This window comes from Phyllostomus hastatus, unplaced genomic scaffold (assembly GCF_019186645.2).
Source record: "Phyllostomus hastatus isolate PE091 unplaced genomic scaffold, TTU_PhHast_1.1 phas_scaffold_11, whole genome shotgun sequence".
In the NCBI taxonomy this organism is placed as follows: domain Eukaryota; kingdom Metazoa; phylum Chordata; class Mammalia; order Chiroptera; family Phyllostomidae; genus Phyllostomus; species Phyllostomus hastatus.
In genome coordinates, this window is record NW_025334005.1 from 4,608,844 (window position 1) to 4,634,882 (window position 26,039).

General features: G+C 57.3%; 1 protein-coding gene across 7 annotated transcripts in view; it reads right to left on the bottom strand.

Moving 5' to 3' along the window:
- Window positions 1-26,039, bottom strand: part of MARK2 (microtubule affinity regulating kinase 2) — a 54,976-nt gene that overhangs the window by 7,444 nt on the left and 21,493 nt on the right. For 5 of the 7 annotated variants that reach the window (XM_045854790.1, XM_045854792.1, XM_045854795.1 and 2 more), the window contains exons 2-14: window positions 8,164-8,343; window positions 7,875-7,928; window positions 4,730-4,778; window positions 4,343-4,408; window positions 4,184-4,254; window positions 3,912-3,968; window positions 2,994-3,230; window positions 2,437-2,556; window positions 2,235-2,334; window positions 2,043-2,155; window positions 1,022-1,154; window positions 580-758; window positions 219-316 (exon numbers count right to left, since the gene is read on the bottom strand). In XM_045854790.1, the coding sequence (XP_045710746.1) occupies window positions 219-316; window positions 580-758; window positions 1,022-1,154; window positions 2,043-2,155; window positions 2,235-2,334; window positions 2,437-2,556; window positions 2,994-3,230; window positions 3,912-3,968; window positions 4,184-4,254; window positions 4,343-4,408; window positions 4,730-4,778; window positions 7,875-7,928; window positions 8,164-8,343 (1,457 nt within the window). Of the gene's footprint in view, window positions 1-218; window positions 317-579; window positions 759-1,021; window positions 1,155-2,042; window positions 2,156-2,234; window positions 2,335-2,436; window positions 2,557-2,993; window positions 3,231-3,911; window positions 3,969-4,183; window positions 4,255-4,342; window positions 4,409-4,729; window positions 4,779-7,874; window positions 7,929-8,163; window positions 8,344-12,840; window positions 13,226-23,460; window positions 23,568-26,039 lie in introns of those variants that run through there. The other 2 variants (XM_045854791.1, XM_045854793.1) reach the window with 2 other exon arrangements.

Consider the following 26,039-nt stretch of genomic DNA (forward strand, 5'->3'; position numbering starts at 1 on the left):
GAGGGGACAGGAGCACAGGGAGGGGGGAGGGAGTGGGGGGCAGAGGAGAAAGCGAGGAGGAGGTCTGGTGTGTGGAAAGCTGGACCGGACAGAGCCAGGACAGAGCTCCAGGGAGCGCAGGGCTGGTGGGGGGAGGGGGTGTGTGTTCCACTGACAGATGTCACCACTGTGAAAGGTGGCTCTGGGGAGCGTGGCAGGCAGGGCCCAGGCCTGCTCACCTGTCCTTGCCATTCTGGATGGAGGCCTGGCCAAGGCTGGCCCTCTCCAAAAGTGGGGAGTTCCTGCTTCGGTTTGTGCTGGTGGAGAGGACGCTGTTCTGTGGGAAAGAAAGAACAAGGATGTGTCCGGAGAGTGAGAGTGCGTTCCGGGCAGGGTCACAGCGCCCGCTTCCCCTCCGCCTCCCACCACGAGTAGGCATGGTCGGGAAAGAAAGGATGTTGCTTTTACTTGGGGGCTAGGCTTGCACGGCGTGCGAAAGCAGCGCCGGTGGGCAGCCAAAGGCAGTGGGCGGGACGCAGAGAAGAGCTGCCCAGAGAGAACAGGCCTGCTGCGGGAGGGGCCGGGGCTGGCGTGGCTCACCGTGGAGGGGGTAGGGGTGGTCTTCTTCCTCTCTAGGCCAGGCAGGGGGCTGGCAGGCACTTTGGCTGTGCTGCTGGCCTTCCGCCCTGACTCCCGGTCCTCCTCAGGCCGCTTATTTTCCGCATTGTTACTCTGAGTCTTCTTGGAGTAGGAATTTGAGGTGGGAATGGCAGGACCAGCTGGTGGGCCAGAGGGACAGTGGGACAGGGTAAGGACGGGGCCCACGGAGCACCCCACACATGGCGCTCTCCCACAGTCCTGCCCACACTCCAGCAAACCCCACTTCACGCAGGATGAGGGAAGGGACCTGCCCGAGGCCATGCTGCTGGTAAGTGGCTGAACAGGGAACAAAAGTCGGCCATGTCATCCAAAGCCCCCAGAACGTGTGACCTCTCAGCAGAGGGGCGAGTCTCCCCCCCCTGCAACTCCCAGAAGCACTCACCCTGGTCGCTGAAGCGCCGCTGCTTGGGGTTGGCCGAGACGCTGCGCTGTACCTTGTGGGAGGGGGAGGGAGCGCTGCTGTTGGTCATGTCGGCCGAAGGCCGGGGCTTCAAGGTGACGGCGTCGCCCTCCAGCTGCCAGAACAGGAAGGGGAGGGTGGAGGTCAGGCAGAGATGCCCACTGACGACCACCCTGCCTGCCACACACCCAGCCCAGGCTCGTACGCCCAGGCCCTGCAGGACCAATGTGCAGATGAACACCAGTGCAAACGCGCGTGCCCAGAGACCGACAGACACAGACAGAGACACACCACCTCTCTCAGAGACCCCACTCTCAGGGAGGGACACACACGCCCACAGGAACGCACACACCCCGATACAGAGGCCTCCTGCACGCCCCTTGGGTAAGCTAAGGCCAGAGCCGAGACGGCGAACCCAGCACCTCCCCGGGAGAGCAGGGCAGAGAGGCAGGCCCTCAGTGCACACGGGGACACGTGGACGGTGACTAAGGCCTCGCCGATCCCACGGCACCCGTGCACTTGGACACGGGGCGTGGTGACCCAGACAGATGAGAACATTCATGAAGCCTCCAGATGCACAGATGAGAGGATGGACACGCATGCGCACAGCTACACACACCCAGACACAAGCAACAGACTTGAGGCCCTTAAAGAAAAACACGGGGACCCATGTACCCAGAGACCCAGAGATGTACACTTCCAAAAACAGATGAACATATGCAAATAAAGTTTCGAAATCAACACAGAACCGACCCAGCCAAACCAACAGAGACTGAGCCAGATCTACTCACCCATGGGGAAACCCAGGCCCAGGCCCAGGCCCCACTAGCTTCCCTAGTCCTTCCCCGAGGGAGGTCAGTGAGAGCAAAGACCAGGGGACTGTGGCCTCTAGAGCCGAGGCAGCACATCTACTCAGAGCGAGCTTCCGCGCTCAGCAGGGGACGGAGGCACGGGGTGCCCCTGTCACGGGGCTGCGGACCAGGGAACAGAGCGGGGCACACACCTCCGAGCTCTTGTAGCCGAGGAGCAGATAGGTGGCCATCACCTCGTTGTACCTCTGGCCCACGAGCGAGTCCTGGATCTCTTCTCGCGTGTAACCCATTGACACCATCAACTCTGCATCGGGGGACACAGTTAAGGCTGGCCCGAGTGCCAGGTAGGCTCGACCTCACAGCCCAGCGCAGCCCCGCCTCACCTGTCCGCCTCGGGTCCTTGTAGTCGGGGAGTGGCTCCACGTAAGGCTTTAATTCATCATCTTCATAACCCACGTTCATCCATCGATCTTTCATGATTTGCTGGGGAGCAAAGTGAAGGGGAAGGGCAAAAAGGAAGGAGACTCAGCTTGAAGGTTTCCTTGGGAACCCGGGACCTTCTGGCCAGCTGGGCCAGCTGCTCACCTCTAAAGTGCCTCTCTTGCTGGGGTTGAGAATAAGAAACTTCTTAAGCAGGTTTTCACAGTCCGTGGACATGTAGAACGGAATACGGTATTTTCCCCGAAGCACCCGCTCCCGCAGCTCCTGCAGGGGGAAATGGAAATCACCCCAAAGGCCAAGGGGAGAACCCTAACAGCCAGGCTCCTGAAAACTTAAGACTGGCCGGCAGATTTAAATGCAATACTGTAGGAGGCAGCGAGCCAGGGACAGGGCCCTCCCGAGAGAGGCGGTGAAGTCCAAGACCCCAAGTCCTTTGGCCCGACCGGCCCGACGGCTGCAGTCCTGAGTGCCGTGCAGGGGGAACGGACACACAACTGATCCCAGCCCCCGAGAAAAGAACCGAGGTTATTACACTGGCTGCAGAAGACCTTCAACTGCTACCTTTTGCAAGCCTTTTTCTGAAGCTCTGGGGTGGGAGAAATGCAGAAAAATGGCAAAGGTGAGAGGTCAAGGGTAAGACCGGATGCTGAGAGAGGAAAGGAGGAGTAACAAAAACGATCTCAGACTGTGCTTCACTCCACCTTGAGGTTCTGTCCATCAAAAGGCAGGGATCCGCTGACCAGTGTGTACAGGATGACTCCCAGGCTCCACACGTCCACCTCGGGCCCGTCATACTTTTTGCCCTGGAAGAGCTCGGGGGCAGCATAAGGGGGACTGCCACAGAAGGTGTCCAGCTTGTTCCCAAAGGTGAACTCGTTGCTGAAGCCGAAGTCTGCAATCTTGATGTTCATATCAGCATCCAAGAGCAGGTTTTCTGCCTGGGAGGTAAGACGGAGACGTCAGGGAACCAAGTGGGCCACACACTAAGGCACTGGACAGGAAGAAGCGGAAGGGAATGGGAAAACAAACAGGAAGTCATCTCCAGCCTCAGAACTTTCTCCACCAACTCCAGGGCAGGCCTTCCAGTCTGTGTGGACAGGCTAGGCTGGCGGACAGCGGCGGCAGCACGGGCGGCCGCGTGAGCGCTGGGGTCTGAAGGCTCAGAGGCGCACTGACTGCGCACGCTTCTCGGGCCCAGGGTAATCACCGTCACGTCTGCGAGGACTCGGGGGCCAGGAGCCCCGAGGGCTGTCACGCGCTCTGAGAGCTCAGCGCGCACGCACGTCTGCAGAGCAGCTGTGCTGCAGGTGTGAGGACAGTCAACACCCTTCCCTCGGCCCTCTGCCAGGCTGCCCGAGGGGCCGGCAAAGCCTGGGGCGCTCCTGCCGCGCCTGCGAGCACCGGAGGGCGGAGGGGCCTCTGCCCGCTGGCTGGAGCGGGAGCCTGAGCCCAGCTGTAAGGCCTCCAGCAGAAGCGGCCCTAAGGGCTTCCTCATCACCTACAAAGTACTAAAGGCCGCTGTCTCCTCGACCGCCCCAGCCTGAGGGTTCTGCCGTCGAGGCTAACAGAGGGGACACCTGGCCCTGGCTGAAAGGTGAGGGGGGAAGAGCATGCCTTACCTTTAAGTCCCTGTGGACAATAAACTTCTGGTGGCAGTACTGCACAGCAGACACTATCTGAAAGGAAGGATGGCGGGTTAGTCCAGAGCCACCTGGGACAGGCCACGGGGGCTGGCAGAGCTGTGACCCTGGGACCTCGTTCTAAGCTGCCACACAGACACAAAGCCCAAATGACCCTTAAAAGGTCACTTACAGGTAGGCGTCCCCTCCCTGTGCGCTAGACTCCAACAGGCCCAGGTCGGCCCCTGCTCCAGGGGGAGAGTCACACCCACCTGGCGGAATTTGGCTCGAGCCTCTTTTTCTTTCATCCTGCCGTGAGCCACAAGGTAATCGAACACCTCTCCTGCAAGACACAGGGCACAGGCCCAGGTCAGAGCTTGCTGGGGCTGGGGTAGCGGGTGCACAGCGGCAAGAGGTATTTCCATACCTACCTCCACTGGCATACTCCATGACAAGGTAGAGTGTTTTTTCAGTCTCGATCACTTCAAATAACTTAACTACAAGAGAAGAGGCCAAGCCACGAGTCAAAAAAAGTAGGAAGGGCCACACACCGAGCCCCGACACGTACAGGGGCGTCCTAGGGATGCGAGTTCCCCGGTCTCATGCCACCTTCCCAAGGACAGTTCCCCTCAGAGCAGCCAGAGCGTCCTCCTAAGGACAGCCCCGTGTGCCCGGCCCCGGGTTCCGAGCCGGGCTTCCCCAGAGACGCCCTCGAGGACTGCAGGCTCCGGAAGGCAGGGGCCTCGGGGTAAGGACGACGGGCTGGGGAGTGGAGCCCTGATGCCGGGGGACAGGGAGGCGTGACAATCGGTTCTCACCTATGTTGGGATGATTCAAAACCTTCATTATTCTCACTTCCCGGAACAGCTGAAAAATAAAATACCAGGGGTCACGCTCGCTCGGCTTGCTCTCCTCGGGTCTCCGCCAACAGAGCCCCCGCTAGGATCCTTTCTCCAAAAAAAGAAAACGTGCACGGAAAAGAACCGGGGCAGCTGCCTGCATCGCCCGTGCCGCCCGAGTGCTGCAGAGCAGGGGAGAGGGGAGGAGAGCAGAAGGCTCAGCGGGAGGAAAGCTGGACTCCACGGCCTGCGCCCCGAGCTTCTTCGGCACCTGGGCGACCCAGTCGCGCCCTCCGCTGCAGTCTACGCAAACCCTGCCCCCGCACAGCACACGGATTACCGCTGGGGGCCTCTGAAAGAGGGATTGTGAGCCCCTGTACATGAATAGTCAGAACTAAAAGTTCAATAACAAAAGCGATTCCAGCTTGGTCTGCGCGAGGGGCGGGGCAGTGCTGAAGGGCAGCCCTCACCTTCTGACTCACAGGAGCCAGAGGGCTGTGCCCTAGTGGGCGGGCCTTTCTCTCCTGGGGCCCTGGGGTGGGGACAGAAGAAGCCACTCCTATATATAAGCTGATGCCAGTTTTAATCAAGTCCACCTCCACACACTCACGCTCTTTGTGAAACGCAATCAGGGGCCCCAAACCATATATCTCCGTCACGAAAAAACGACAGAAATGAACTCTACCCCCTCGGAGGGGCCAGCGGGCTGGAGGTGGGGTTTCCGTTGCTTCTAGGCCTCACCCCTCGCACAGAGAGCAAAACTAGTTTTCTTGGGGGTGCGGGGAGGTCTGGAATATAGTTTATAAAACAAAGTGAACACATTTTTTTTTCCTTTAATGAAATCCCAACACTTGTGTGAGCTGGGAAGGAGAAGACAAGACAGGCTTTCCAATCTTCAGCAACTTGATTCTGACTTTTTTTTTTTTAAGTTTTATTTATTTATTTTTAGAGAGAGGGGAAGGGAGGGAGAAAGAGAAGGAGAGAAACATCTATGTGTGGCTGCCTCTTGTACCCCGTACTGGGGACCCAGCCTGCAACCCAGGCATGTGCCCTGACTGGGAATCGAACCAGTGATCCTTTGGTTCTCAGGCTGGCACTCAATCCACTGAGCCACACCAGCCAGGGCTTGATTCTGACTTTGGCTCCCTTTTCTTTCTTTCTTTTTTTTGTTCGACATTTTATTATTTATTTTTAGAGAGAGGGAAAGGGAGGGAGAAAGAAAGGTAAAGAAACATCGATGTGTGAGAGAAACACTGATTGGTTGGTTGCCTGTTGTACTCGCCTGCATCGGACTGAACCCACAACCCAGGCCTGTGCCCTGACTGGGAATCCAACGGCAACCCCCCGTTTTACGGGGTGACGCCCCACCAACCAAGCCCCACCAGTCAAGGTTCCCTCTTCTTGCTAGAGCCGAGGTTTCTCTTGCTTTCTTCCCTAGCCCAGCAGCTGTCTTGTGTGGTGAAGCAAAAAATCCGGGACCCCACCTCGGCGGGTTCTAGCCCTCAGGGCGCCCACCTGGCCTGGAGGGCATTCTCCTAGGACCGTGAGGGGTTTTCTGGGCTTGGAGCACCTAAGGGGGCCAGCTTCTTCAGTGTCCGTCCTTCAGGACACACTGCCAGGACAGAAGTCAAACAGAGTCGTCTGGCCGGAATCGGACTGGCACCCATAACAGAGGGTGTTAAAAGGCCTAGAAAATGGCTACATTTGCCTGATACCGGTCCCTGCCGGTCAGTCAGGAAGAGGCAGGGAGGAAAGTAAGGCGGGAAATACGCCGGCCGGGCCGACTGTGGCCGTCCCAGGGACGGCAGGCTGGGCTGCTCCGAAGAGCCAGCGGCCCTCACCACGCTGGCTTCTGCTCCGCGGGGGCTGAGCCAACGCGTCAAGAGCAGCCCTCTTCCCGTCCCTCCGGAGAGCGCCACGCGGGGAAGCACCCTGATGACAGCCACGGTTCCTCTGAACCAAAGAATCTTCAGGGGATCCCACAGGCAACAGAAAACAGGGAACACTGGTTTTGGCTGTCAGCACATCAGGACACCCCAACCCACACACTCTTAATTCTGAGAGCGTCTCTCTCGACAACAGCCCCCGGCTTCTGGTCCCAAGCTTCCCGATGTCACTGTCAGCGACTGTCAGCAAGGGGTTATGCCCTCTCCTAACTGAATACAATGTGCTCAAGAAAAGGAAAATCCAATCTGCCGTGATGGGAAAAGGACTAGGTTAGCCCAGGGTGGAATCTGGAATCAGGGTCAGCTGGAGTACGAGGGCACGAGGCAAATCGGACTTGACCTGGACAGGGGCCGCTCTCTGGGAGCCAGTGGGAGGCCTCCTCTCGCTCCTAACTGCCGGGGCTGGGGCGGGAGCGGAGGGCACCGGGTCTCCAGCTCTGTACCCGGTCCCTGGCAAGCTGTCCCTTTCTGCAAAGAAAAGTCTCCTTTTCTGCCTCCAGCTTTTCATGGTTCCTGGAGCGGGGGGTACGCATTCCCACCTGGAGAGTTCCCCCAATCGGCTAAGTCGAGACCTTAGTTTCAAACTGCAAGTCAGAGAAGGAAGGAGTGCAACCTCCTCTAACCAACACTACATGCAAATGACTCTGTGACTTTTAGCCAAGAGGAGCCTAGAAGTGAGAAGAAAACTGGGGGTCCCTCAGTCTGCACTCACGGCCACAGGCGTGAAAAGCCCCAGTCTTCAATCCTCATTCTCTAAAACGCAACTGGCACAGAATCCAGTGGCAGCTTCCTGCCTCTTGTTCCTGTAATTCCAGACTGACCCACCTTCCACCATTCCAGATCGTGGAATGTGTTTCTAGTGATGGTCACAAACGTGTTTTTGCATAGCGCTGGCCACAGGCCAGAAGATAACAAGATGCAGGAAGTAGGTCAGATAGGTAGGCCAAAGTGGCTGGGAAGGGGCAGAAAGCCTTCTAAAGAGCCCGTGACGCCCAAGAGGAGAGGTCCAGAGAGGACCCAGCCGAAGCCCTAAAGGTTGCAAAGTTGTGGAGAGGGGCGGTGGGGGCAGTGACGCGACCAGAGTGTTTCAGCTAGGGATTCAAGAGAAGCGGCAAATGGGGTCAGCAGATCACCGTCCCCTGCAGAGAGGGTCAGACACGGAGGTGCCGTGTGCTTACCTTTTGGAGGCTGGAGGAGTTCAGCTGAGTCTTGTCAATGATCTTCACCGCTACCTGAACACGAGACAAAAAGCCCGAGATCACCTCTTCGACCAAGCTAAACCCCAGACTAGAATCTACCTCCGCCTTTCTGTTTCCACCTCCTTTCGGTCCCATCCCTCTTGGCACTCCTGCGTGTTGAGATCGCATTTCTGTCTGCTATATAAGAGGTTGGCCGTGGCGGCAGCCACTACCCGCAGGGGTGCCGAGAGCTGGAAGGCGCTGCCACGCTCCCCGCCCCAGCGCTCACCTCCTTCCCCGTCAGGATGTGCCGAGCCAGCTTCACTTTGGCGAAGTTGCCCTTGCCGATGGTCTTGAGGAGCCGGTAGTTGCCGATGTGGGGCTGCTCGTCAGCAGAGGTGGCTGAGTTGCGGCCCCGCAGCATGTTGGACTTACTGCTGGGCTTGGAGTCGAGGTGTCCCAAGGTGGGCTGCAGGGTGGAACGGGCACACCCATCAGTGCGCCGCCCGTCCGGTCCCCACGACCGCCCTGTCGCTGTGCCCGCTGTGAGCGGCCTGCCTCCCAAAGGCAGACGCCGCACCATCGGAGTGACTTCACTGCACTCACTGCCACCCGGCACCACATTCGCCTTTATTAGTTCTCACTGCGCACTGATCTGCTCTCTGCCCTGACGGAATGGAAGCTCGCGGAGACGGGCCCATATCATTTACTCGCTGTTACATCCCAGAAACTAGACAGACTGGATTACAGCAGGTGCTCAGTGCATTCCTGCGCAGTGAAGGCACTGAATGACAGGGTCCGAGCGAGGCAGCAGCCTGCCCGTCTCAGACGCCCCATCGCGTGAGCAAGGGGGTGAAGAAGCAGAGGTATCGACGACGGCACCAAACAGGCACACAGACGTGACACAAAAGGGCACGGTCCAGACGGAAACGTGCCGACTCGCACATTCCTTGAAGGGCTAACCCGCCACAGCACCACCACGTGACCCAGCAGTTCCACTCCTAGGCACGTGCCCGAGACACATGGAGGTGCACCTCGACACGAGAACTTGTACCTGCGTGTCCGTTCACAACATCCCGCACTCGCAATCGGCAGAAAGTGCAAACGCCACAAACGCCCATCGACTGGGGAACAGACAGACACACTGGGGGACAGCCGTTGGCCGTTTTCTGACACACGCACACACGCACACACACGGACGGGCTTTGAAAGCAGGACGCTAAGTGAAGGAGGCTGGTCACAGAGGCCCACACATTGCATGGTCCCATTTCTGTGAAATGTGCAGAACAGGCAACTCTGTGCAGACAGACAGGAGATTCGGTGAGAGCTGAGGAGGGCAGAGGAGGGCAGGGGAGGGTGCGGGGGATCGCGGTGACGGACACGCAGCTCTGTGAATTTACTAGGAGACATGCAATCGTGCGGTTTCAGAGTGAGCTGTATGGTGTGTGAACTGTGTCTCAGTAGAACTGTGAAGAGCCCGGTCTGGGTTCGGTATAGAGCCCGCTTCCTCTCGAAGAAGGCCGACGCCGTCGCGCGCGCTCGGGCACGCTGGGACAAAGCTGCCGCCAGAGCCTCACCCCGCAGCCACGCACAACTGCCCTGGGCACAACTGCCCTGGGAAATTCGAGGAGACGGCCTGCAGGGGCAGGGCGGCCAGGAGCGTGAGTCAAAGCCCTTCCTTTCACGGCCCCTTCTGGCGACCAGTGAGGCAAGCCCACGAAAACCACAGGGAGAGGAATGACTTGCTACCACCCAGGAACTGTCCAGGGTTCCCGAGTTTCCCCAACCAGATGCTTTCCAGGCGGAAAAACAGCAACACCACCAAGGCAGAATTGGCTACAGAGGCTTTCCCTTCTTCCCCGAGTCCGCGGAGGGCCTCCCTCCCCTCTGCGTGGCGCTGCCAGCGGGTCTGCGGCGAGCTGCCCGACTCAGACCCGGGGAGCACGCGAACCGAGGCCGAGCCTTCGAGGAGAAGAGACCTCATGGGCACGGCGACGGGCTCTGGAAGCAGAGATCCTGCGTCTCTGCAGAGTCCCTTTGAACCTCCCTGGCCCTTCAGGGAGCATTCCCTCTTCTGCGAGTCAAAGCCCCCAAGCCTCTCTGTCCCCCCACTCCAGTCCACAGAACTCTCATGGCCTCTGGCCTCCAGACAGCCCTACAGCTCACCTAAGCCTGGTTGGTCCTCAAACAGCAGCATCTGCCTGACCAGCAGCTCTTCATACACCTGTTTTCTCTCCCCTCCAAAAGGAACTCAACCCTCGGAGAGGACACTTCTAGGGCCCACCGGTACCTGCTCAGTCTACCAACGGGCACCCGAGTCCCATCCACTGGGGTCCTGAAGGCCAGGCCTCCACGGCCTACTCCTCAGCCCCTCCTCCCTGCAGCCGCCGCTGGACTGCCTGCCACCCTACCCAGCCTTCCTTTGGCCCCAAGTCCCATGAGAGGAAGAGGGCGGAAAAGTTTCCTTGGCAACCTCCAATTCGCTTCCTAGGTGTCTGGTCACTCCCTTCTTTTCTGAGGATGTGACTCAGCAAGCCTCCAAGTCCTAAAGATTTGGAATAAGGATTTAGCATCTACCTGAGAATCTGGGCCCTCCGCCCCTCTGAAGCCAAATGTTGGGAAGTCCCGGCCTGCTGCGTGCTCCGCTCTGCCCAGCCCTCTCGGCGTCCCTGGCCCCAGGGCCGGCCTGCGTGGCCCAGCACTCCCTGCAGGCTCAGCTGCACACTGGACTTCGAGGAACCACCATCAGAGGGGTGTAGGAGCAGCGACGCCAGAGACAACTTCTAGGGTTCAAACCCTCAATCTGCCACTTACCAAACCGTGTTAACTTGATTATTATCAACACCATTCTTAAGGGGGAGAAGAGACTGTTACACGGGGGAGGGAAACCGTCCAACAGATGAACGTTGGGGGTGCCCCACACATCCAGGAGACGGTCTGCAGACGCCGCAGAGCTCTGTCCCGCAGAACTCACCCACCCCCGCCCGCCCCAACCAGCCTTAGCTTCCGTATCTGTAAAGTGGCGACAAAATACCCCTACCTCGTATGAGGCAGGCGAGAGAATGCACATATAATGCTCTATCCGACGATCAGTGAAGAGCACCCATTATTGCTATTATTTTTAGTCCCTACACACCACTGTCCACAAAGCCAGAAGTCTTCTGGCCAATAAACCCCCACGCTCACCGTGAGCTGCCAGGCACAATGTGTCCCGTGCATAACGCGCACCCATGTCTCTGTGAGCATTATACATGGGTTACTGTACCTATGCTGTGCAGCCGTTATGCTCAAGTATAGTGCACCTCCTATTTCCCCTCAAAAATTTGGGCAAAAAGAGCACATTTTACACGGCAAAATATGGGAAGCTGAGGCCTGAGCTGGCTGCAGCCCCGATGGAGGCCGACAAGAGACGCTGCGGCCCTCCCAGCTTCGGAGAGGTCCAGGCTGAGCGCTGGCCGCTGTGTCCTCCGGCCCCTGCTGCGGGCCTTCACCAGCACCCTCAGTCTGCACAGGCGGGGGCTGGACGGGGCTGCTGGGTAGGGCTGGTTCCCAGCTGGGTGCCCGGGCTGGGAACACAGTGAAGACCCTGCTTGCCCAGGACCCAGAGAAGCAGAGAGCACTGGCCCGTGCTCGCTGATCCCCTCCCAAAGAGCCCCCGCTCCTCCTCCAGGACCGAGCCGCCCGGCGCTCGGGACTCGAGGCGCGCAGCTGCTCTCCAGCCCAGCTCGGCCCCTGCTAAGCCGGGACGTTTCCCACAGCAGGGATCCGGGACAGAGCGAGCAGAGCCCACGGGGAGGAAGGACAGAAAGGAGAGAAGTCTCCCGTAGAAAAGGCTCTGGGACCCAGGCCCCACGTGAGGAGGCTTTGGGGAAGGCCAGACAGGAGATAGGCGAGTCCCTTCCATGGTCCTGACCGGGCCGTCCAGCCTGGGCCCAGATCGTCCCGACACAGTAAAGGGCTGAGGCCTAGCCGTCCTGCGGGGCCCACTAAAGGGGATCTGGCCGAAGCCCCGCTCTGCCCCTACCGCTATCCTCCTTGCTTACAGGAGGGTACGGAACCCCAGATATTCCTAAAGCTTTGGCTGACACCACACCCCTGGCAGGGCCAACAGTCCGAGCAAGGGTGGTGCAAGCAGCCCCCACGGCTCCCAGGCAGCCTCAGGAAGAACATGGGGGTCGCCCTTCCAGGCAGCTTTGGAACCGAACGGCAGACCACACAGGTTACTAAGCAGGCCTGGTTCGGAAGTTGGGCCTAAACAGCTTCGGGGTCCTCGACAGAGAGGAGAGGACTTAGGGCGTAGGGGTGAAAGGGAAGAGCCCTTACACCAGGTGGGCCCTTCACCCTGGGACCTCAGCACCCGGCCTAGGCGGCTGCCAGGCCTGCCCGGAAGACAGCCTCCACCCGAGAGGCCCGGCGCTGACTCAGGTGGGCAGGGCCCCTTCCCTGCCGCTGGAGGCTCCTACCGCCAGGTCTCCCCTTGAGAAGCTCTGCTTTGGGGCTCTGCTTTCAAGTACCCTGAGGCCTCCACGGGGCTGGGAAGGGGCCAGACTGGGAGGGGTGACAAGCAGGCACTTCCTGGCCAGGGGCAGAGTGAGCCAGGAGCTGTGGAACGGAGCGAGGCAAGTGTCCCTTGGGCACCGGCCCCGGGCGACCGGCCCAGAGCCCAGTCTCCCCTCACTGTCATGCGAAGAGCCCTCCCCGGCCTCTGTCTGTCACCACCCCCTTCTGCTCAGTCTGGGTGAGCCTGCTGACTGGATCCAAGGGGAGCCTCTTCTGCTGGTGGCTGCGCTTCCTGTCCTAGCCAAGGCCTCTTCACCCTTCCCGTGAATTTTACCACCCTGTGCTAGTGCCTGGCCCCGTTTAGCAATTCCTTAAAGATCTTATGTTGGGGTGGGAAGGAAAACGAGGAAAGGGCAACCCCAGAACAACAACAACAACAAAAAACGAGAGGGAGAGGAAAACATACCCGGCTGGAGAAAGGGACAAGGGCTACCAGCGACTTCCATTCAGCAGAGCCACAGCAGAACCTGTCAGGCAGCGAGGGCAAAGTACAGAGGCCGGGAAGAACCAGGCCCAGGGCGGGGGCTGCGGCTCCGCCAGCCACCCTTACTTAGCTGAAGCAGGCGACACCTTCCACCACCTCCTCAGTGAAAAGTAGCAAAGCAGCCAGGCCCGGCGGCTCCTGCCTGGGAACCTGGACTGTGTCGCAACCGAAACCACCAGTAGCAGAGAGAGACGGGGCTTGGCAAGGAGAGCAACGGGGACAAAGCCCTCGGCCTCTTGCAGCCCAGGCCTCGGCAGCCAGGAAACGCATGCAGTTCAGGACACTCTCACCAGGAGCAAGGTGGGAGGAAGGGGCAGGAGGGGAACAGGAAGGGAGGGAGGCTGAGAGAGAAAGAGGCTGGTTTAGATCAACTTCCTTCTCCCTCCTCCTCCCCGTCCCGGAAGTGGGCTGCCCCACCCTCTCCAAGGTGCTTTGCTGGGTAACAGCTGGGAGAGGGTGCGGAGACTCACTCCAGCCAGGGCTGTCATAAAGTCCTTATCTCACCTGCAGCAGGTGGGACCTGGGTAAGGGCTCAAATCAGGGGCAGGGCAGGGAGGAGAGGACATGTGAATCAGACATGCCGACCCACAGAGGGGCAGGACCAGCAAATCACCCACCAAGAACAGGGGTGAGGGAGATGCAGGCAGAAACCAGACATCCAACAGTGGCAGGTGGACCCCCTACTCCACAAAAAGCAGTGTTTTTAACCTTAGAAAAGTGCGTATCTGACTTACATACCAAAGATTCTGGACATAATTTCAGGGGGGCATGGGAACCCACTAAAGCCCCTTGCAAATGTCTAGATTAAGAACCGTTGTCACTGATAGAGAATGAGATGTTTACTCCTAAATTCTGCCCAAAGGCTGGAGAACAAACCAAATCTCTCTCGAAGTCCCTTCCATCCCTGACTCTGGGAGTCTATCCCTAGATTCCTGCCCACCTCGAGTGTCCATCCCCCTCCATCCCCCTGAGGGGCTGGGGGCAGCCACTCCTCGCACCTTCCCCCTGCAAAGCCCCTGCTAACCTTGTCTGTGCTCTTATTTCTGGCCCTGGCCTTTCTTCTGGCACCCCGTTCCATTTCCCATTCATTCCACTACTCCAGGCTAGGCTCTTTCCCATGGGGTAACTCTGCAAAGGTCCCATGACGGGAGGCTGTAATTTCCTCCAGGGAAGGGCAAAGCCTACGCTGTGTCCTCCCAGCACCCGCGCACAGACACCTGGAGACGTGCTACTTCAGTGCTTGCCTTACATGCGATCCAACATTTCTGATACCGCCATTCACCAGCACACACCGTTTGTGTTCTCCACACCAGAGGCTGACGGGGCAGGCAGGACCCTCATTTTACAGGTAAGAACTGAAGCACAGAGGTAAAGAGGCTTGCCCGAGGCCCCACAGCCTCCCGTGCGGAGTTGGGACCAGACCCAGGGCTTCTGTGCCCTCTCCAGGCCCTCAGCCCTTCTTGATGTCCAAGCTGCCCTTACTTCCCCCAGGAGAAGCCCCGAGGAAGGATAAGGATGTGAGACTCAGGAGAGGCGCTTGGAACCACAGGCATGCCAATGTCTGGCAAAGGTCAGTGGCGGAGGGCAGTTTCTTAAAAAATCTTTAAAAAATTTTTTAACTATTTTTAAAGATTTTATTTATTTTTAGAGAGAGGGGGAGGGAGAAAGGGAGGGAGAGAAACATCAATGTGTGGTTGCCTCTCATGTGCCCCCCCACAGGGGACCTGGCCCGCAACCCAGGCATGTGCCCCAACCGGAAATCGAACTCATGACCCTCTGGTTCACAGGTTGGCGCTCAATCCACTGAGCTACACCAGCCAGGGCTGGAGGGCAGTTTTAATGGCCTACCCAGCTGAGCCTGTAGTGACCTTCCTCTCCTTCTTTCTGGAAGTGGGCCTTGGTCCCAGTGGAAGAGGGCAGGTTTTATTCCGGGCCTTGGGCTCAGGCTGGCGTGGGACCACCTATCCCTTTACTCAGAAGCCAGATCGGTATCAAAGGGCTTTATTTTTCTAGTCTCCAGAGCTTTGGAGTTCGGCTGAAAGATTGTTTCCTCAATCCTATTTGCAGGAGGCAGTTAAGGGGTTTTCTATACTGAGGAAGTCCCAAGCACTGACCTCAAAGAGAGGCTGGGAGAGACGGGGTATGACTGAGCTACAAAGTCACGTGGCCCTGGCAAGTCACTGTTTCTTTAACCCTTCCTCCTTCACTGCATCCAAGAGCTTCCTTGCATCCTTTGATCCTGAGTAACTGTCACTCTCAACTGCCAAGAGGCAATAAACCAGCGGAGCATTCTGGGTGGGAGAGACCTTGTCAAGCTGTGGTAAGCACTGACCGGTGGAGAGGCTGGATGCAGCCCTCGCATCCCTGAAATTAACTGTGATGGCTCCCCCTGGGGGACCCCACCTTTCCTTCATACCCCAGTGCAGAGAGGAGGTGGAGCTGTGTCAAGCTGTCAAAGGGCTACTCCCTTTTCCAGCCAGCCAAGGCAGGTGCCTCCCAGACACAGAAGACCAGCAGAGCCTGCAACTGAAGCACAAAGTCAAAAGCGAGGGCAGGGCCTTTGCCCTTTAGCTCTCTGGGCTGCGAGCCTCACCCCGCGGCAAGGAGGCCAGCACTGCGGCCTGGGCTATGAGGAGGGCTGCCTGCGGGCCTCAAAGCAGCCCCAGCAGAAGCCAGGGCCCGCCTTGGAAGAACAGCAGGCAAGAGCTGGCCTGGCACGAGATCAAAGCTGAGCCACCTCCAGCTCACTCCCCTCAGTGCACCGAAGCCGCAGTACAATGAGCATCCCGCACCTCCTGTCGTCAGTCACTTGAAATGCTGGGCTCCCCTTCAAACACGGCGGATTCCACTGAGCAACGAGGCTTCACCAGCTTTCGGCACCGCTTCACCCTGGAGAATTTGCTCACCGGGGTCTGGTCTCTATCTCGTTCCCCAACTGCTGTTCTTTCAGCAAACCTTTGTTGAACGCCTACCTCTGGAGCCAGGGCCATTTGCAAAGTTCAGAGAGATCTGAACTTTCCCGCTTCCCGGAGACTCAGAGGAGGGGAACGAGTGCACACCAGTCTGTCTACGGCACCTCTGCTCGCGCTGTGTGCTAGGAGAGGAGCAGCTCTGGGAGCAGAGGCCTGGAAGCAGTGGGAGCCCTGCCTTTGCTCCCAGCCAGCTGCCTGAGCCAGGGTACTTGGCTTCTCTGAGTCTCAGTTTCCTCACCTGGGGCATGGGGACATGGCCTGTGCCCCGGCCTCAGGGTCAGTGGGACTGTGACAGGAGGAAATCCACACGCCATTGGCCGGAGCGCCTGGTGCGTGGTAAGGTCTCGACAACGCTTCTTCGCTCTCAGGTAGGCACCTTTGCTTCTCATCTCAAGGGATTCTCTGAGCCCTAAGAAAAGCTATAATCTCTAAGATCTTGACTACAAGCACCGGAGTAGCAAAGCTGGTATTCCTTCTTGAATCAAGAAGTCAGATTTCTTTCAGGGCTGTGCTGCCACATGGTAGAAAAGGCCCTGTGCTCACACAAAGCCACTCCTGCCCCGAGGAGCGCGTGAATGAGACGGCAACCAGGAGCCTCTCTCTGCCCTCTGAGCTGCCCAGCGGGGGGAGGAGGTGTGCCTGCTCTCCCCTCCCTTGTCAGCTCCGTCACCCCTTCCTCCAGCAGAGGCCCAAGAAACAGCCGACAGACCCGTACCACATGGTGCCAAGGGCTGGGGGAAGCTCACACTGCCAGCCTCACGCTCCATTCAGCTCCTCCCGTACCAGTGGGTTACCGTAACCATGGAGACCAGCAAGTTCCTCCATATCACAGGAGAGCCAGCCTGCCAGCCGCCGGAGCTCTGGGGGAGGCAGAAGGCAGCCTGCAGCAGGAAGGTTGGCTTGTGCTGCAGGGGACTGTGGGGAGCGATGGAGACTACCCAGTGCGGCTGAGGTGCCTGGCTTCCCTCCACCCTCCTTTTCTTTGCTAGTAATTCATGTTTTCAGCTCAGTGTCTGGCTGTCTCTGGTGCAGCAGTAAAGGGTGTCCCCTGGAGTCAGACCTGCGGTGGCACCCTGCTCCGCCACTCCGGCTGCCGCGTAGAAGAGGGATCAGAACTGTGGTGTGAAGCGCTACAGCAGACATACGCTGAAAGGACCGCACCAGCTACCACATAGTGCCTTCTGTTAAGTGATCCAGGTAAGCAAACCTTATCCCTTTTGTTCAAAGACTTATCCAGACATCCTCCTAGTTGAGAGTGATCTCTCCCTGCTCCAGCCTCTCACACCACCCTATCTGCAGCCATTCACTGCGTCTGACTCCGATTCCACGAAGTCCAAGCGATCAGAGACAGTGTCTTGCTCACTTTTGTGCCCGTAGTGCCTAACAGTGCCTGCACTAGGCTGTCCCATGTTAAAATACTTACAGAATCAAAGTGGAACAACTTTTTGACCCTGGAAGCTGCCCTACCGCTCCACCCCAACCCCAGGAGATAAGACAAGAGTGGAGGAAGATCAAAATATCTTGCCATGAGACCCCTTTCTCCTCTTTCAAGGTATGTGTTGCCCTTTCAAGCTGGACGATTATTGCCTGCCCTTCCCACTGGACCATACTACAACAGGAGCGACGCTGGTCTGTTCTATTCACTCCCACACAATGCCTAAGCACGGAGCAGAAGTATTCCACAAGGTGCCGAACAAATAAATGTGTACAAGTGAACAAACGTGAAAGTGTGCCGAGGCGTCTTCAGGACGATCTCTGGGACTCGCAGCAATAGCCCTCACCAGTGCACTCTGCAGACAACACCCGAGGGGCAGTGGCCACAGGATCCCTTCTCTGGAGGACGGATGACATCCATGAAGCGTCAGTGCTACTCAACAAGCTTTCTCAGGTGGGGATAAGGCCCTTGGTGCTCCCTCCTGACACAAAGCTCAAGGCCAAGGTGACCACAGTGAACTGGAGACAGACTCAAATACGAGCACAGCCCAGGACCAGCAAGGCCCACCCCACACCCCCCTTGCCTGGCCCCCTCCATAAAGCTCAAACCCTCTTTTCATCAGAGGGGCAACCCTCTCCAAATTTTTGCTGCCCAGCCACCACCAGGCCCTCCCACTCCAGGCAGCTCTCTCTGCTTCTCTCCATTGGTCCCTCCACTGCTCTGCTGTCACCCACTGTGTCCTACTGTGACAACACAATGTTGCCCAGCCGTTTGCAGAGGTGATGGCTTGCAGACTTGTAGGAAACACTTATTTACTGTTTGCCAACTGAGAGTGTTCTGTTGTAAGGGTTCTTCCTCAAATCAATGCACTGAATGTAAGGCCCCAGAGGGCCAAGAAAAGTCACCCATACACACCAGCCTCCTGTCCTGCTGCACAAATCAGCAGCGCCCCCCACTCCTCCCCAAACTGGCACAGGAAAGCAAAGAACTAAAAATGGCAGCTGGGGAGCCCAGTTGACTCACCCAGCACAATCACCTCCTCCCAGAATCTCCCGTCTTCTCCTGCCAACACAAAGTAAAAAAGAAGCACGAGATCTTAGGGAAAAAAAGAACAACAAACAACCCTCTCCGCGTTTATGCAACAGCCTGTCTACCTGGGTGCAGATTTAACCCTCTGTCCCTGTCATTCCCGATGTGGCTTCCTTAAGCCATCTTCATAGCGAAGCCCAGACCCAGCCCTGTGTGCTGGGACCAGGGCCTTCCTCATCCGGCTCCCCAGTGGGAGGTGCTGAGCAAGGCGTGAGCCTCCTTCCACTCCACCTCCTTCTACTCCACCTCCTTCTGGAAGTGGACAAAATGCTGCTGTCCTACGCCTCCAGTTTCAAAGAGGGAGTTGAAGGAGGAGGAAATACCAGAAAAAAACACCAGGACAAAGTCTGCTGCCCCAGAAGTCACCAAGGCCAGAGGTCAGAGCTCCAGCAGGAGAAGAGACAGCACCTGAGGCCATCACCGCCACCCGGGCCTCAGAACTGTCACCGCCTAGCCGAGCTGCAATGTGGCTGCTCCACTTAGGTGACCATTAAAAACCCAACCATAAAAAGAGCTCTTTCCACAAACCCAGCTGGGCCGCTCCTGCGCACAGGCAGGGGTGCTATCCTCCCCCCAAGCAGGCGGTTAAAAAACCAAGCAGGCGAGGCACCCGTTCCCACTGCCACCTGACTACGGGCTCAACCCGGCAGAATCGAGAAGCTACTCTCACCTGTCCCTCAGAACAATCACAGGAGATGAGTACGCCTCTCCAGCAACCTTTCTGGGTAGCAGGTGGCGTGTGTCTCTCTTTGCCATTGTCATCCGGCATCGAAAAGGACGACTTTTGTGATAGATGGTGCTGTGACTACAAAGTCATGAGGACGAGTCCACAAGCACATGCAAATCTTTTGCAGCGCATAAGAAATCCCCAACTCACCAGTAGTTCTGCTCTGAGAAGGAACTATTTATCCACAGAAACATGTCACAGAGGCAGGCTCATTCTCAGGCCAGCCCGAGGGCCCGCCATTGTATCTAAAGTGTCCACAGTATGGGTATATTAGCCATGCTTAAGATCTTAACCACAGTCCAGAACGGGGGGAGGAACTCAGTGCTCCCACGTGGAACCCGGGGACGCATCTTTGCTCTGCAAGCAGCACGGGCAGCAGACCCAGGGGCTTCCTAAACTTCACACCCTGGGTGGTGGCTTCAAACGAGAGGACTTGAGGGGAGAGAGGGGCACGTCAAAGGATTTGGGCTGGCAAGTTTGGTAAGAGGTCTAAGGAGATACGAGCCCAGGTTGGGGTGAGGAACGAGGCGGGAGAAAAGGCATTCTGCGTGGGTACTGCCTACAGAAGAGAAGGGCTCACTAGGGAAGGCTGGGTAGTGTCCAGCCAGAGAGAGCAGAAACGGGAGCCTGGGGTGGTCCTCTGACGTATCAGGAGCAAATAAATACTCTTCAGGACAGTCTCCCCTGTTTGGCAACTAACGCCTAGGATATGTCTCATATCCACCTCACCGCTGCCGTCTTGACCCCGGACTGAGGGCAGAGACTGCTGGGTCCTGTCACTAAGTGGCCATGACATGGCCAGGTGCCTTGGCTAGCTGGCCGGATAAACGGAGGGAGGGTCCTTCGTTGGTCAGGAGTCCGGTGGAGAAGACGGGAGCACAAGCCTCTCAGTGAGACTGAGCACACATCAGCTCTGGCTGGAGTGGGGCCCAGGTTGCCCCGGAAGCCGAACACTGCTCACTTTCTGGTGGCAGTGACGGTCCCACTCCTGGGTGTCCCAGCTGTCTGTGCACTTGGCCTAGGAACACATTATGGTAAAGGAGATACAACGGCCATTTTCCATTACAAGTGCCTTCTCAAAAAGCATTTTTTATAGTTAATTCATCATTTTGGAGAGTCCTAGGAAGAGAGTCTCTAAGAAAAGGGCATAGTCCAGAAAAGGCCCCCTTGGCCCTGGCCAAAGCGGCCAGGAGACGTGATTTGGAGGTTCTGAGCTCCCTGACCTCTCTGAGATAAACCTGGGTGCAGGGCTCTTTGGTACAAATGAGCTCATGCACTGGTGGAAGCCCTCAGGAACTGGAGCCACACATTAACAGGGGGCGCTGGGGAGGAAGGGGGCCACTTGGGGCATTGTCAGATGTACTATTACACAGACTGCAGATAAGAGAATGCTGGTTACTTTTTGAAGGAGGCAAGCAGCCAAGTCTGTAGCTCTGCACCTCTGCAGAGGGCAGGGAGAAAGGGTGGCTACAAAAGCAAGACAGACCCTCCCTTCCCCAACAAATCCTGAAGGGCAGCTCTAGCTGCCAACAGGCATGGTGGCTTCAATAAAGACCTGAGGACTGAGAGAAAAAAAGCCACCAGGACACCTTCGGTTACAAGAATCTAGCTGGGCAGAAGGCCACCACTACCCATTCTGTTGTTCTGCCTAGTCCGTGCAGCCACCAAGGACAAAGACCGCCACCCCCCCGCCCCAAATAGGCATAAAGGGGTCTCTACCAAGAGAAAACAGAAGGTGCAAAGTTAGAAATAATCCAATATCCAACACCATCCAAAACATTTAGAACAATGCCTGGCATACACTAAATGCTCACGACATGCTATCTATTATTATCATAATTCCATATGCTTTCCTAACTTGTGCTGTAGGTTGCCAGAAGAAAGATATGGTGAGGGGTAGGGGAGGAAGGAGTGGATAAAAAAAACAAAAAAGATATGGCTTTGGGCTTTCACTTATTTACCCAATAATCAATGCAAATGATTTATATCTGTAAAAAAGATGGATCTTCTTAGAAGTGGCCTAGAAAGCGCTGGAGTCCAAAGTCAAGTTCTGGCCATCTATTGGCATGGCCGTACTTGAACTTGGGGGTCTTGCAGAAAAGTCTCCAGCAGCTCAACTGTTTTATCCCCTCCATAAGAGCCCGCCACTCTCCCCTGGTTACAGCACTTTAAACATGCACCCCCCACCCTAGGGAAACCCAGAGCATACAACATGGCTCCTGAGATGCACAACACTGGTGATCGTGCCAAGGTTTTCTGGATAGATGGACCTGGCAACTTTGGACATCAACAGCCACAGTGGGGAAAGTGACTAGCACTTAGAACACACACGCACAGTGTGTGGCTAGAGCCCCTGGCTGCTGTGCATTGAAGAGCGCTACCTCTCCCATTCTGAGAGGAGGGAAACCTGTGTGTGTTTGGGGCAGGGGCGGGGCACGGGCGCTGAGCTGCGCCTCCAGCTCCTGCGTGTCTCCGGCTGGAGACTCAGCAGCCCTCGGTGGCAGCGAGGCTCCCACCCCCAGCTGTCCTTCACGATGTACAACACTACCAGACCACCATTTGGGGAGACGGGATTTTTGGTGTTGGGTTTTGCATCCCACGCACTAGCATGCATCTGTCTCAGGGGCAGCTTCCCAAAACAGCTGCACGTCCTGGGCCCCGGCAGACAGGATGTGACGGACGGCAGAAAGATAAATGGGATGCCAGCGGTAGGAATGCAGGGGTAAAAGGCAGCAGGAATGACAATGTCTCCTTCTCACTCCTGTCCACGGGAGCTGACCTTTCTACCTGGTTCTCACTAAGGGTCACGCTCACATCTCCCTCCCTCGGAAGGCCCCGGCTTCCCCCTGGCATCTCCGGCTTGCTGCCCTGACTGACAGCTCCGGCACATCAAGTGACTGTGGTATCTGAAGTTGATGCTGGTTACTCCAGGAAGAGATAACCAAGGTCATGCGAGCCGGCCGACACATTCTGCTGTACTTGTTTATAGGCAGGAGGATTAAAACAACCTGTCAGGGGAGGGAAAGGGGCAAACCCTGTACACGGGGCAAGCGCTGGGAACAAAGCACAGAGGCCCACGCCAAGAATCTTTGCTCAAATATAAAGCAGAAATCTCTCACTCAACACCGAACCAGCTAACTATGCCAAATACCACGTAGGACCCAGTGACCTTGAGGCACTGCTCAGTTTTTCCAGTGTTCTCTGTGAGAAAGGTTCGGGTTTGTGAGGGGGCGGGGCGGACCACAGGGATGAGCGACACAGGACCCCAGAAGGAGCCCCAAACGAAACTAACACCCACGCAAAGCCTACGTGGCCCACCAAGAAACAGGGTGTAGAGCTTAGGAAAGAGGGCGTTTTTCAAGGGAACGTTTGGATAAAGAAAGCACTCTGTTCTCCAGAGTCCAACTACTAGAACAGAACTTCTACGGCCATGTCTCGCCTTGATGAAAGTCAGAACTGGGAGACGAAGTAGGTGCTGTTCCAGGGCAGAGGGGCTCGGGCAGCAGGGGGACCAGGGACAATGCGGTGAGGGTGTTCTCCCTAATCGGATGGTCAACCTGACGACGACACCACTGGCCACAAGACACAGGACAAGGGGAAGACGGTCAGCACCTGAGCCCGAGGCTCCAGGCAGTCTAGGCTCTCCCCAGCAGATGCTGGCCCCTGGCTCTGCAAAACCGGACTCTGTCTCCGTCTCCACTGCCCCTCTGCAAAACTGTTTGTCGCAGCCCCTAAATAACCAACCCTCCCGTCTCAGCAAGCTTGGGCTGCTCTGCGCCTTAGGCACCCAAAGCATAGCAGCAAGAGGACGTCTCCATGTGGGCTGGGAGTTCCCGAAGCTGGCTGCAGAGGTCAGCAGAAGAGGGCGAGGGTGGTGCCCCCCCTCCAGCCAGCCAGAGGAGAACATGACACCCCCGCTGGCCACCTGTGCTCCCATCTCCGACATCCCCTTTCGAGCAAAGAAACAGCCACCACTTTCCTAACCTTCCTAAGAAAGCTGAAGGTAGTTAGTTCAACTTAGGAAGTAAAGCAACTGGCTTGGGGGAAAGGGACCGTGTGCTGAAGATTCCGAGAATAAACTCCCTGACCACCCAAGCTCCTGCGAAGCGCAGGGGTGTTTAGAAGCGCTTTCCATTCTCTACACGTTGGAGAACAAGGTGGCCTTGGGCAGACACACACACACACACACACACACACACACACCTGGCGGGGCCACCATCTCCCTGAAGGGCCCTGGTCTCCCTAACACCAGAGTAAGTCCACACCAGCCACAGAGGCGCAGGCCGAAACGCAACGTGCTCCCGAGCTCACATACTCACACGCCCATTAATCTTCCTCCAGATCGCTGCTGTCATGCAGAGCAGTGAGGCGGGCTGAGGCAGGCCGAGTCCGGCTCTCAGGCTCGGAGCCAGTCACTCCAGTTTGCCTGGCAGTGTTGGGGGGCGGGGAGGAGGAGGAAGGGAGATTATGAGTCTCTGTTTTCAAGCCCCACCCCTAAAACCAGGGAGGGAAGCAGCTGGGCTCCTGGTTCAGGAGAGCTCCAGTCTCTGGGCACTGCCAGCTGCATAGGAACTCTGGGGAACATGCACATCAAACACGCTGGGAAAGGCGGGGAACCAACCCAGGTAGAGTGGGCTGGTCTCCTGCCAAGATCTCCCAGGGGTTCTCCTATTGGGGCTAGAACATAACGGAAGGGGGGCCAGGTACCGGTCTCTGGGGAAAGGCAGGAGGGAAACTGTAAAAGCCGGACTAGCATGGGAACGAAACTCTCCCTGGCGGGAGAGGGGCCAGCCCAGCTGTCTACAGGGCAACGTCCAAGTGCAGTCAGAAGTGAAATGCTGTGTCTCTCTGCCCGAGGCAAACAGTCCACTCGCCAGCCTTAGGCTCATTTCCACAGCCACAGAGGATGGCCCCTCCCCAGGGGAGGGGAGAGAGCCTCCTGCGTCAGAGCAGAGCCCAAGGCTGCCACAGAGAGGTGCTGTTTAGTGCCAGAAAGGCGGGGGGGGTGGCCACCAGGTACTTCCTCTTTCTAGCCAAGCGTTACCTGGGCCTCTGAAAAGCCTGCCCAAACGACCTGTGGCAGCACTGGGCTATGAGTCACTCCACCCTTGAGAAGAGGGAAACTGTTCCGGACCCCCAGGGCCCAAAGGAGCCCCACGATGTTCTCAGCCAGCCCTGCTCCAAAATGAAAACCAGTCCCCCTGCCCGGACAGACACCTAGAACAGCCTCCTCTCCACCCAACCCACACCCAGTCCCCTTTACTCTACAGCAGGGGTGTCAAACTCATTTTCACCGGGGGCCACATAAGCTTTGCAGTTGCCTTCAAAGGGCCAAATGTAATTTTAGGTCTGTGGAAATGTAACTACTCCTGAACTGTTAAGCAAGAGCTCGGCGCTGCTGCCAGGTAGAAACGAGGTGCTGGGCCGGATGAAACGAGGTGCAGGCCCGGATTCGGCCCGCGGCCCTTGTGTCTGCCACTGGTGCACTACGACATGGTTTGGGGGTAGGGGGAAGGCACCCACAGTCATCTCCGCAGGGCACCCAGCCCTGGGAACAGGAAGTGATGGCTTCATATTCAAAGCACCACTTAAACGTGCACATACATGATTTACGTATCTCTCTGTGTAGATGTGTACACACATGTAAGTACATGTCTATGCACGTGTATATACACAGACGTGTAAAATGGATTTTCACACCCACATGGCTCCTGGGTTTTTCCTGTAGCTGCATTATGAGCTGGCTGGCTTCCTCTCCCTGCCTGCAGCTACAGCTTCGCCCTTGTCCCTTCCCAGGGTCTCACTCTTGGGCTCCCACCACCTGTCCCCAAATGGAGAAGGTTCTCTTAGACCCCCAGGCCTTTGCTATGGCCTCCCACTGCCCGGAACGCTTTCCCTGCTGCATCCGCTCTCACTCCCCTTCCTGGCTCGCCTCAGCTCAGATACCACTTCCTGCAGGAAGCTTTCCCTGTTCCACCCCTCTGATTGCGCAGGGCCCCTGACATGTGTCCCCAGGTGTCTGCAAGTCAGCCCTTCTTACACTAGGACTTCACTGTTTGCTGAATGGCCTTGTTCAGCATTACACAAGACTGAGAGAAGCCCAAGGAAAATTTCTAGGACTTAAGTCATCTTAAGTCATCTAGGTGCCCGCTATGCCTGGTACCTAACAGAATCTGATTCTGCAGGGCCAGGGGCCAGCACCTGCTGTGGAGAGCCTAGATGCCTGGGGCCACAGGCTCAGAGGATGACCCCCTTCCCCACTTCCTGTCTCGTGTGGCTAGTGGTGTCAATGCCTGGTACCCATTTGAAGAAAGGCTTTCCTAATTCATGAGGGAAAGTCAGGGTCAGGGTCTTCCTGCTTTTTCTTGTGACAACTCACCTAAGAGCTCTTAGAACAAACAGCTCTGCTCCCTGTGACCCCTCCTCCAACTCGGGTCAGAGCTAGAATGCAGCTCCCACTGCTTTAAGTCTGTTGCTCCCCAGGGCCTTCTGGCACAGCGGGATTTCGGAACTCATCTCCGGCGTGCGGAGCTGGGGCATGCTGCTCTTCCACTTGTCCCTCCCCAGGCTCCCTTCTGCCGTGACGTCTGCGGGTCTCCAGCACAGGTCTTCTAAGCAACAGGAATGCCTCCGAGTGGGAGCACTTGGGGTACGGTGCCAAAGTCCCCAAGAGGGGGTGATTCTAGATCCAGCTCCTCCCAAACGAGTTACATAACCCTGAGCAAGTCAGGCACCCTCTTGGGACCTGTGTTTCTCCACTTGTGAAACGAGGGGCTGGGGACGAGCTCTGAGGGCCTGTCCTGCGGGGATGTGAGCACTCTGGGTGCAACTGAGCTCACAAGCCTTTCAGCTCTGCCCCTGAGACCAGAGCAGGAAGTGGCCATGGTCTGCATGTCCT